General features: G+C 44.1%; 1 protein-coding gene across 1 annotated transcript in view; it reads left to right on the top strand.

The window, feature by feature from the left end:
- LOC142303259 (ankyrin repeat and KH domain-containing protein 1-like) overlaps positions 1-12,578 on the top strand; it is a 255,586-nt gene that overhangs the window by 40,402 nt on the left and 202,606 nt on the right. Inside the window, exon 2 of the mRNA XM_075344493.1 lies at positions 1,577-1,724. Coding sequence (XP_075200608.1) covers positions 1,577-1,724 — 148 coding nt within the window. The remainder of the gene's footprint in view (positions 1-1,576; positions 1,725-12,578) is intronic.

Here is a 12,578-nt window from a genome sequence, read left to right as displayed (position 1 = left end):
GCAGCAGTTTTCAGGTCTTTCCACAGATTCTCGATTGGATTCAGGTCTGGACTTAGAATGGCTAAGTCAAATACTTGGATACGTTTATTTGTGAACCATTCCATTGTAGATTTTGTGCTTTGTTTTGGATCATTGTCTTGTTGAAAGAGAAATCTCCGTCCCAGTCTCAGGTCTTTTGCAGACTCCCAACAGGTTTTTTCAATAATGGTCCTGTATTAGGCTCCATCCATCTTCCCATCAATTTTAACAATCTTCTTTGTTCCTGCTGAAGAAAATCAGGCACAAACCATGATGCTGCCACCAACATGTTTGACAGTGGGGATGGTGTGTTCAGGGTGATGAGCTGTTGCTTTTACAACAAACATCGTTTGGCATTGTGCCCAAAAAGTTTGATTTTTGGTTTCATCTGACCAGAGCACCTTTTTCCACATGTTTGGTGTCTCCCAGGTGGCTTTTGGCAAACTTAAAACAACACTTTTTATGGATATCTTTGGGAAATGGCTTTCTTCTTGCCACTCTTCCATAAAGGCCAGATTTGTGCAGTGTACGACTGATTTGTTGTCCTATGGACAGACTCTCCTATCTCAGCTGTAGGTCTCTGCAATTTATCCAGAGTGATCATGGACCTCTTGGCTGCATCTCTGATCAGTCTTTTCCTTGTTTGACATGAACGTTTGGATGGACAGGCTGGTATTGGTAGATTTGCAGTGGTATGATACTCTTTCCATTTCAATATGATCGCTTGCACAGTGATTCTTGGATGTTTAAAGTTTTGGAAATCTTTTTGTAACCAAATCTGGCTTTAATCTTCTTCACAACAGTATCACGGACCTGCCTGTTGTGTTCCTTGGTCTTCATGATGCTATCTGTGCTTTACACAGAACACTGAGATTATTACAGAGCAGGTGTATTTTTATACGGAGACTTGATTACACACAGGTGGCTTATACTTATCATAATCAGTCATTTAGGACAACATTGGATAATTCAGAGAGTCTCAATGAACTTCTGGAGTGAGTTTGCTGCACTGAAAGTAAAGGGACCGAATTATATTGCACGCCCCAATTTTCAGTTTTGTTTTTTTACAAAAGTTTAAAGTAAGCAATAAATTTCATTCAACTTCACAATTGTGTCCCACTTGTTGTTTCTTCACCATAACATTTTTTTTTTATTTTATGTTTGAAGCCTGAAATGTGAGAAGAAAAGGTTAAAAAAAAAAAAAATCAAGGGAGATGAATACTTTTTTTTCAGGGTGATAAAGCCAGACTACTATAAGTTTTAAATGTGTATAACAGCAATTTATGTATGGGGTGATGTCATTTTGCACAGGTTAGTATTGTTAGATAGTACTCGTCTATATAAACTCTCATAAAGTGTTATTGTGCTTGCCTAATACTGGCTACGGGCTTGTTGTGTAGTGGGCCAACATGAGCAGTTCTTACCAGGTCCGTCCCATAGTGTGTGCACCGAGGCTGGCACCATACTTCACAGGTTGGGAGTGGTATGAACGAGTTATCTTCTGCTGTTTGTCAATTTTTAAGAGTCTTTGTTTCTTTTCTTTTCTCCTCCCCAATAGGTAGAGTCATTTATATTGGACCAAGAGGACAATTCGGTTCTGAAAACTGCGTCAGAACTTTTTTTATCAACCGCTGCAGAAGTTGCAGACCTGCGAACCGTTGATCCAGCAACACAAGCGCGCTTAGAAGCTTTACTTGAAGCAGCAGGTATGCACAGATGGGGTTCCCACATTATTGCAAGGGAAAAATTCTTACCACCTGCTGCGTTTGAGCAATATACAGTCATGGCCAGAAGTGTTGGTACCCTTGAAATCGTTATAGAAAATAAAGTATTTCTCTCCGAAAAAAGAAATCAACATGACAAAACATGTAATTGCAATAATTTTCTTGGAAAAATATTTTGTTTTCTTGAACAATTTAAAGGGTGCCAACACTTTTTTGGCCAGGACTGTAGGATTAGAAACTTAAGCACCACTGTATATTTGTACGTCATATTGAATGTTATGTCCTGTTATGTTGTAGGCAGTGACTGGTGCATCCTCTGTTACCCCATCGTCTTCTCAGGTTTTTTCTTCCAAAAAATGTAATATATTGTTGTCTGTTGTATGTACCCAAAGAATATAATTAAAACTATGGTTTTAGACTGCAAAAAAAATAACCTTGTAAAACTGTCAAAACTGTATCATGTAAGGTTAATCCCTGCCACGGGCAGTCAGCAGTGATCCCTGCACATGTCAGCTGATTTGAACAGCTGACATGTGTGGCTATCAGGCATGAGTGGATCCACTCTCCACTTGCACCTGTTAACCCCTTGCATCTCACTGTCAAAATGTGACAGCGAGATGAAACTGCACGCCACGGTATGCAGTCACTTACTTGGCGCCATTGGAAGCCATGTGACTTGATCACGTGGATCCGATGGGTGCCATGGTAGCACAGGGTCATGTGACTCCTGTATCTATCATGAGTCAGTTCCTCTTACACCCGGCAGACTGTGGTGTGTAAGGGCTCATGCGCACGTTGCGTAATAGCATGCATTTACGCTGCGTATTGCACTGCAGCGTAAATGCATGCGTCCTGTGTCCCCTGCACAATCTATGAATGTGCATGATACGTGCGCACGTTGCTTTTATGAACACAGCGATTTAGGTGCTAACATTTTGACCCATATCTTTGCGTTTGTAAAAGCAGCATGTCAATTATTTGTGCGTTCTGGATGCAGCTCCCACTCTATGGTGGGGGCAGCATCCCGAGCATATCAAATCGGCTTTTTTTTTTTACAAAAATACTGCATTCATTCTGCAGCTATTTGAAGCGCACATGGGCTGTCAGATCGCTGCAGAAGATTCAGCAGTTACGTGCGCATGAGCCCTAATAGTTAATTTTCTGCAGATCTCCACTGTGCAGCTGTGATCTGGAGAAATGGAAGAGCGATCAGACTGCTGATCCTTATAGTCCCCTAGGGAGACTAATAAAATAACTAAAAAGTAAAAAAAATAAATAATTTTAAAGTGAAAAAAACCTAAAAGATCAAATCACCCCCCCCTCATTTGCCCGATTGAAAATTATAGGGTTAAGAAAATACACATTTGGTATTGCCACTTTCAGAAACCCTTAATCTATCAAAATATAAAATCAATTCACCTGATTGGTTAACTGCGTAGAGCCAAAAAAAAATTCCAAACGCCAAGACTACGTTTTTGTGGTCGCCGTGTATTTTGCGCAAGATGCGATAACAGGTGATCAAAACGTAGCATCTGTGCAAAAATGCCATTAAGTCAGCTCGAGATGCAAAAAATAAGCAGTCACTGAGCCATAGATCCTGAAAAATGAGAACGCTACGGATCGTGGAAAATGGTGCAAAAACAGCACAATTTTTTTGGGACAAACTTGTGACTTTTTTAATCCCTTAGATAAAAGTAAACCTATACATGTTTGTCTACGAACTCTCACCGACCTGAGACATCACACCCACACATCAGATTTACCATATAGTGAACACGGTGAATAAAATATCCCAAAAACAATCGGCCAGTCACTTTTTTTGCAACTTTATCACACTTGGAATTTTTTTGCTGTTTTTCAGTACACCATAAGGTAATACTAATGGTTTCATTCAAAAGTACCACTCGTACAGCAAAAGATAAGCCCCCTTTATATGCCAAGATTGCCGGGAAAAATAAAGTTACAGCTCTGAGAAGGGGAGCGAAAAAATTAAATGGAAAATCACCCAGAGGGAAGGAAAAAGATTTTGGGCCCGTGTTAGCCAGTTGAAAAATGATTGCTTACTCTGTGAGAGAAACAAAATTAAATTTTTGTAGTTAAGATACCTTTTAGTGGCTGTATAAGGCTCAGTGACTGCTTATTTTTTGCGTCTCGAGCTGACTTTTAACTACCATTTTTGTGCAGATGCTACGTTATGATCTCCTATTGCATTTTGTGAAAAATTTTAATTTTTTTAAACTTGGTCCTTTTTAGGGGGCTATATGGATCTCTCTTCCATATCTCCAGATCACAGCTACAGAGCTGAAATCTGCAGATATGCTGCTTTACTCTTAATGCCGGCACTATGCTGTCATTGAGAGCAAGTGACTCATTTTAGCTACAGGCGTCATCACATGACCCTGTGCTACCATGGCAACCACCGGAAGTCACCTGACTTCCAATGGGGTCGGGGTAAGTTATCATAATGGCGGCATCCATATACATCTCGCTGCCAGATTTTGGCAGCGAGATGTAAGTAGTTAATATTCGCGGGTGGAACGCGATTCCACTGGCGACTATTCAGGCACACATCAGCTGTTGAAATCAGGTGATAGGTGTGCGGATCACCGCGGCCTGCCTAAGGCAGGGGGTGGGGATTAACCTCACATGATCCATGACGTACCCAGTCTGTCATGGGTTGCTAAGGGGTTAAGTCTGTCTATTTAGACAGAACAAGGAGAAAAAGTACCGCACATAGAAGGGGAGCACAACAGAATTACAGTGGTACCTTGCTTAACGAGAACAATCCGTTCTGGGACTGTGCTTGTTAATCAAGGTACTCGTTCAGCAGAGCAAGAATTCCCATAGGAAATCATTGCAATGCTAACGATCCGTTCCACAACTTCTAAAATGTCCCATCCTGGTCCCCTATTCTATCATTCCACACATGCACAAGCTCGCACAAACTCGCATGCACACACATATTATATGCTCACCTTACCTTCCGTTCCATCGCCGGTCTGCTGGGACTTGCTGTTCTCTGGTACGGGGCCGGGCTGTGTAACGCGTTACCATAACGACAAGGCAGGAAGTTCCCGGCCAGAGCGCTGACGTCAAAGGCAGAGCCGCTTGCCTCTGATTGGCCAGCGCTCTGCCTTTCATTAGCGGTGAAAGGAAGTTCTTCCCTCGTCGCTATGGATGCAGAGACACAGCGTGGACTGGAGCTGAGCGGCGCACTACAGCACCAAGGAGGCCGGCGATGAAACGAAAGGTAAACATATGTTATATTATATGCTCACCTTACCTTCCGTTCCATCGCAAGCCTCCTGGGTCTTGTAGTTCGCCGCGATGTACCCGGGAACTACAAGAACCATGAGGCCGGCGGTGGAACGGAAGGTAAGGTGAGCATAATAGTGTATGTGTGTGCGTGCGTGTGTGTTTGTGAGTACATGTGTGTGTTTGTGTGTGTTTGTGTGGACTGCAAGTGCGGGTCAGAGTGTGGTGGATGGACGAAACCGGAAGTGTGTGCAGTGAGAATTTCGCTCGTACAGCAAAGCTTTCTCGTAAAGCGGGTTACAAATTTACAGAAAGCTTTGCTTGTTAAGCGAAATTCTCGTTAAGAGGGTTTCTCGTTAAGCGAGGTTCCACTGTAATTGATAAAGGGCTACCTTTATTTGTAGCACAAGTTAAAACCACTAAAATACAAAACACACCTAATAGCACGGCATGCAGCCACCGCCCAACCCCACAACAATTGTATGGTTTCTATAAATCATAAGGCACAGAATTAATTGCATGTAACAATAATTGGAAATATGATGAACAACATATGTACAACCATAACCGTGCCAAAAGAAAGATTAACAATAAACCCACAGGCCCATAAAAGCACAGAGAAGTAAGAAGGCCCAGCAATACCAAGGCATGTATGCAGCCAAACATATGACAATATAATTACTGACTTTAGTCAGATAACCTGGTATAGCAATATTACCTACAATCATGTACAAGCCCTTAATATATCTGGAATAGGGAGGCAAGCAGGGACAGGGCAAGGTGGGCATGGGATCCCGTGAGCAGGACCCACACGTATTGCCGCAGAGAGCCGCTTCCTCAGGGTAGGCATGCGCTAAGCCACAAAGAAAGGGGAGGTATAAATATATGCCAAAGTGATAATTATGTACATCACCTGTTAGGTGTAATGGCTGTTGGTCCGGACCGGTCCCTCATCGAGCAGCAAGTGTGGGGCAGCATTGTATGATGTAAACCATGCACGCCGCCATCTTGGAAAGTCCGTGCATGAGCAGGAAGTCCAGGATAGCAGCGCGAGACTCACTGAAAGGTAGTGCATGCGCAGAACTGCCGCGGCAAAGTTGATAAGAGCGTTGTGCGCATGCGTTTAAAATGCAGCGATCGTGTACTGTGCGCATGCATAGGAACATATAGCACAAGGCCAGTTGCTATGGAGAAAAAAGTAAACGTATGTGTATGTAAGACTTATAATGTACAAAACATCATTGATAAAGCGTACAACTGTATGATAGTTGTGTAATGAAAGAAACAAAAACTGCATGGGATGTATACTTATGTACTAAAATTATCCAATAAGAACCTTAGGTTATTTACAAATATGCCAAGTATACCAATGCATATGGATATAGTATTATAGTTGGAACCAGGTATAAACCATAACATATATGCCCGAAAATTATATGCCAGACACAAAAGTACAAACAAATGTACACAAAATGTATAATGCATGCATAAGTATATCTTCATTTTGTCGTTGATGCTGGTCCATAGACTTTGAAAAGTATAGAGAAATTTGTGTCTTCAGAGCAGTTTAATCCACCCCATTTTCAATCCAAGGGATCCCTAGACGTATCCACACGTATGTACACCCATGTCTATTTTCAGTATATGCACCAGAGCAATGAGGTGCAAAAGGATGAATAAGCAACTATACGAAAAGGATGGTTCACTGCCTAGAAAAAAGCGGGGAGAAAGGAACAACCTTATTAGCCCAAAAATTCAGTGAACAGCAATTCTTCATTTAAGCCGCCAGGGGCAACAGAATTTAAAGTAAAAATCCACTTTGCCTCATTCTGCAGAAGCCATCCATGGCAAGAGCCACCTCTACCACCACCTACGTATTTCTGTAAACCCAGAATGCGAATACCTGAACAAGATCCCTGGTGGTGTTCCAAAAAGTGCGCTGCAACAGGGGTGGTGGGATTACCCTTCTGGTCAGCAGCCGCCAGATTTATGGTCGAAAGATGTTTCTGTGCTCTTCCTGAGCTCCTGAGAGGTTTGGCCCACGTAGACCTTGTCACAGGGGCAAATCAAGGCATAAATAACGTTTCTTGTCTTGCAGTTAATATAGGCCTTCAGAACTCAGAACATGCACAGATGTTTTTTTTTTTTTTTTTACTTGTCAGTCTATTTAGACAGTGCCTATATAGTAAGTATAACGAAAAAAGTGTAGTAGTATGTATAGGGAAAGAAGAAAGGATCTAAGCAAGAAAATTAACACCTTCTGTAGACTGTGGTGCCACGCCCTGACATACGTTTCGGAAAAAAGCCTTTTTCTGGGGGGGGTGTTTGTTTTTTTTTTTTGCTTATCACAGATAATTGCCTCTCCCCTTTACTCTTACTACACTTTCCTCTTTCTTCTTACTCTATTTAGATGCCTATATAGTGACTTAAACTTATTTACGCACGGCTCATCCTTACCTTTATACCCTACTGACTCTAGATGTCATGTTAAATGGGCTGGGCACGGAGCATACCTGAGCACAGCACTGCTCAAGCAAGTGGTCAGCATACGTACAGCACCCGAACACTGTTTTTTGGTAAAGCTTATGTTTAGTACAAACACCTAACTTTATTTTTCAGGTTCGCTCATCTCAAATTATCCCTAATCTATCTGGCTATGTATTCACTTTATTATGATTGTCTATTTTTACATACGATTTGCTCTTGTAGGGTAAGTTCACACAGTACGTTTTTCGCGGCGTTTTTGCGCGTTCTTCGGGTGCGTTTTTGGCCTCAAAACTGCATGACTTTGCTTCCCCAGCAAAGTCTGAGTTTTCATTTTTGCTGTCCGCACACAACTTTTTTTTTTTTTTTTTAAGCTGCGTTTTTGAGCGAAAAAAAAAAAATGGACATGTCAATTCTTTTTTGCGTTTTCCCCCCATGCAATGCATTGGAAAAACAAAGATCAAAAACGCAGCCAAAAACGTACCAAATCGTGGCAAAGACGCATTCGTTTTTTGCCGCGGGTGCGTTTTTTGTGCGGTTTTAGCGGTCAAAAAACTCAGCGTGTGCACATAGCCGCACAGAGCCTTTTGCAGGTTATCCACTTTTTAATCTTTGTTTTTGTCTTCAACGTTATACGTTGTTTTGATTGTACAAAATTGTTACAAATCTGTTTTATCTAGTTCCTTTGTGAAATTTATTCTTATAAGGCTTTCATGCCGTTATACTAGTATAACAATTTCCAGACACATTATATATATTTTTTTCCCACTATTTTTCTCTTGCTTTAGTTAGTTGTATGTACCACTTTACTTTTCAAGAGAGATTATATATATTTAGCAGGATGATTTGTACTTTTGAGTGACAAGATCCATTTTATCGTTCGATGTATTGGAAAGCCAGAGGAATTTTGAAAAAAAACAAAACTTATTTCTGCAATTGTGTTGGGTTTTGTTTTTAAATCCATTAGGCTAGTTTCACACTTGCGTTGAACGGTGTCCGTTGCATTGCGTTGTGTAACGGATGTGTTGCATATAGTGGCACAACGGATGCTGCAAAACAACGCAATTCGTTTTGGTTTTTCTTGTTTTTTTTTTTTTTTGTTTTTTTTTTTACAGTTTTACCAGCGGCAGACTATTGTGAACGATCAGCTGATCGCTCCCAGTAGCCGGCCGCCGGGTGATCAGCTGATCGCTCCCAGTAGCCGGCCGCCGGGTGATCAGCTGATCGCTCCCAGTAGCCGGCCGCCGGGTGATCAGCTGATCGCTCCCTGCAGCCGACCGCCGGGTGATCAGCTGAGCGCTGTGACTTGCCGGCGGCCGGTCATGCCGGTAGGCGGGCGCTCAGCTGAGCGCTGTGACTTGCCGACGGCCGGGCGCTCAGCTGAACGTTCGGCCACCGCAAGCCAAAATAAAGTTTGATTTAAAAAAGAGCATGCGCAGTGAAATCCAGAGGATTCCGCTGCTCAAAATAACGTTACATGCTGCGTTCCTCCCGCTGGGCGGAAGCAACGGAGCGCCGCCCAGCGGAAGCAACGCAGGTCCTTTTGGTACAATCCGTCACCCATACAAGTCTATGGGAAACAGCGGAATCCGTTAACGGATTCCGCTGTTTTCCAAAAGGGCGGATTGTAACGGAAGGAAATAAACGCAAGTGTGAAAGTACCCTTACATGGTAGAAATGAGCTGGTAATATGTATAATAAGCATCACTGTAACCAAACTGACGCAAAATCATGCATTGTTTTTTTTTTTTTTGTGGGGTTGATTTTTTTTTTTTTTTTTTCATCGCTGTATTTGTAAGCCCAAACCAGGAGATGAGCGATCAGGAAACGTATAATAGAAACACGAGCACCACTTGTGCATTTTCTTACCTACTCCTAGTTTTGGCTTACACATACTGATGCAAAAAAGCTGGGGATGAAAAAAAAATTGTTTTAAAAATGAATACATTTTTGTGCTAACAGTTTAGTTAGTGGAACTGTGTGAACAATTTAATTTTTTTTTTGTTCCCTGAGTTTGGACAGGTGATACATGTTAATGTGTGCTATTATAATCTCCTATCCTAAACTGCAGATCAGTGGGGGTTAATGTGGGGATTAGCTCCTTAAAGGGAATCTGTCAGCAGGTTTTTTTTTTGTTTTTTGTTTTTTGCCTCATCTGACAGCAACATAATGTAGGCAACAGGATTCTGAATCCAACCGATTTCCCGCATCAAGGAATTGAGTTTTAAAGAGCACATGTCACCAGTTTTTTGCCCTATAAGCTGCGGCCACCACCAGTGGGCTCCTAAATACAGCATTCTAACATGCTGTATATAAGAGCACAGGCCGCTGTGAGAACATAAAAAACACTCTAATACTCTCCTAAACCGGCCGCTGCGGTGGTCAAATGGGCATCTTCGTCCTCCGGTGGCGGAGCCTCCTCTTTCGGACATCTTTGTCCTCAATCATAAACACTCGCCGGCATTCAGGTCCTGAGCAGGGCAGATCAAAGTATTGTAGTACGCATGCGTGGGACCGGCAAGTGTGTATGACGTAGATGCGTCACACACACAGGCTTCAGAAGGAGGACGAAGATGGCCGAAAGGGGAGGCGCCGGCACCGGAGGATGAAGACACCCATTTGAGCTACATCCACAGCAGCGACAGGTTTAGGCGAGTATTATAAAGTTTTTTTATGTTCTACACAGCGTATTGGGCGTTTATATACAGCATGTTAGAATGTGTATATAAGAGCCCACTGGTGGTGGCCGCAGCTTATAGGGCAAAAAACTGGTGACAGGTTACCTTTAAGTATGTAGCTGAGCTGGGAGATCTGATCCCACCAACACCAGCCTCTCCGCATAGACTGAGGTGTCAATCTCTATAATCACCACATGGGGCATTTAGGACTGCAGATGAGTTTAATACTGTAATATTAATCCCAGAGTAATCCATTAGTTTAAGTAAACAATTTTCCCCATCGATCCTGCTATATACCCCCACCCATCCTGCTATATGGCCTGTATCACACAAAAAGAAATAAACGTTTATACTCGCCTTTCCTCGCTCCATGCAGCATCGCTCCTTCCCCTGTCTGTGGCGGCAGCTGCTCCGCTGATCTGTGTGGAGCAGTCACCGGTCACTTCCCTGCAGCACCGCTCGTCCTCCTGTCTGCCGGTCAGCTGACCTGCGTGACTAGCGGCGCGCACAGCGATGACATCATCGCTGTGCTCACCGCTCTCTACACAGATCAGCTGGCCGGCAGACGAGAGGACATTGCGAAGCTGCAGGGGAACGGTGAGTATACAGTACTTATTCACTGCCCCCCCGCGCTGATGATGATACGCCGGGGGCAGTGAATACAGCCGCACATGATCACTCCAGGCTGTAGTTGCCAGGGGTCATCACGGACGGCTGTTTATTATGCGCACACCCCCCGCCCATCACCCCGCCCACCTGTCAGCGCCGGCTTCAGCGCTGAGAGATGATGGGCGTGCATGTATAATGAGCGGGCCCACGTGGTCACGGCAGGCGCTGCTACAGCTTGCTCATGCTGCCGATGACCTGCTCCACTGCAGCACCCTCATTCCCGGCCGCAGCCCTATATTCAGACCATAAGACGCACCCCCCACTTTCCCCCAACATTTGGGGAGGTGGGAAAAAGGTGCGTCTTATGGTGTGAAAAATACGGTAATCTACGTAAAGGAAATATGTCAGTGTGATCAACCCTCCAAAGCAGTCTATATGGACATGTGTAGGTCATAGGAAGCTGAATAAAATGATACCTTGATGTCGGGAATCCAATGTCTTATTCCAGAGAAATCCACATTTTTCTTATATGAAAATGAGCTGTTCCAGGCTATGGGCTGGACTTGGATCTGCATGAGAATCCGCCTCCAGAGCTTATTTAAATATGCGGGTGGGTTGCCAGTGTGATGGCTCCTCTCTGCTCTCCTGATCTCACTGTAGAGCTGTGTGTGATTACAACTGACACATTTGCAGGTTCATCTCTGCTCCAGCCTCCATCTCACAGTTAGACAGGGTTACATCAGAGCTGTGAAAGCTGCAGCAAATGTGTTTGCAAGAAGACAAAGTTCAGTTCCCCTGTTCTATGTTAGCTACATGGTTCACACTGGTACCCCCTCTTTTATTAAAAATAAGCTGTGGTGTCAGATTCTTAGTTTCATAGTTTTAAGGTAGACTTAAATCCATCAATTTTCAATCTATACCCTAACATGTTGATCCTGAAGAAGGCAAAAACCTCATGGGGCAGACACTACTCTATATTGGGGGAAGAAAATCCTTCCAGACTCCAAATACATCAGATCAGTTACCTGGGTCATCGTCCAATCACAGAATCTAGTGCACATAGCTGATGATATACAGTACTATATTTCTTTGTCGCTCCATTGGGAGACCCAGACAATTGGGTGTATAGGCTATGCCTCCGGAGGCCGCACAAAGTATTACACTAAAAGTGTTAAGCCCCTCCCCTTCTGCCTATACACCCCCCGTGCTCCCACGGGCTCCTCAGTTTTTTGCTTTGTGCGAAGGAGGTCAGACACGCACGCACAGCTCCACAGATTGGTCAGCAGCAGCTGCTGACCATGTCGGATGGAAGAAAAGTGGGCCCATATAGAGCCCCCAGCATGCTCCCTTCTCACCCCACTCTTGTCGGTGGTGTTGTAAGGTTGAGGTATCCATTGCGGGTACGGAGACTGGAGCCCACATGCTGTTTTCCTTCCCCATCCTCCTCAGGGCTCTGGGTGAAGTGGGATCCTATCGGTCTCCAGGCACCGTGCTTCATCCACAACTCCTGGGAGCCTGCTGGATAGGAGCCGGGTATCGTTCAGGGACATGGCCCTGCTACTTGGAGGTACTCTGTATCCCTGTGGGGACAGCGCACAGCAACACTCCAGCTTTGCTGGGTGTGCTAGTGCACCGGGGACCATGGCGCTGACCGGGTTAATATGTGCCATTACACACTCAGCGTTGCTGAGTGTGTTTATGTATAGGGACTGCCGCACTGACCGCCGCGGCCATGGAAACACTGCGGCGCGGCTGGGACTTGTAGTGCGCCGGGGACTTTCACGCCGGCCGCGCTTTTACGGCGGCCGCG

This window comes from Anomaloglossus baeobatrachus, chromosome 4, assembly GCF_048569485.1.
Source record: "Anomaloglossus baeobatrachus isolate aAnoBae1 chromosome 4, aAnoBae1.hap1, whole genome shotgun sequence".
Lineage (NCBI taxonomy): Eukaryota > Metazoa > Chordata > Amphibia > Anura > Aromobatidae > Anomaloglossus > Anomaloglossus baeobatrachus.
This window is presented reverse-complemented; position numbering and strand designations above follow the sequence as displayed.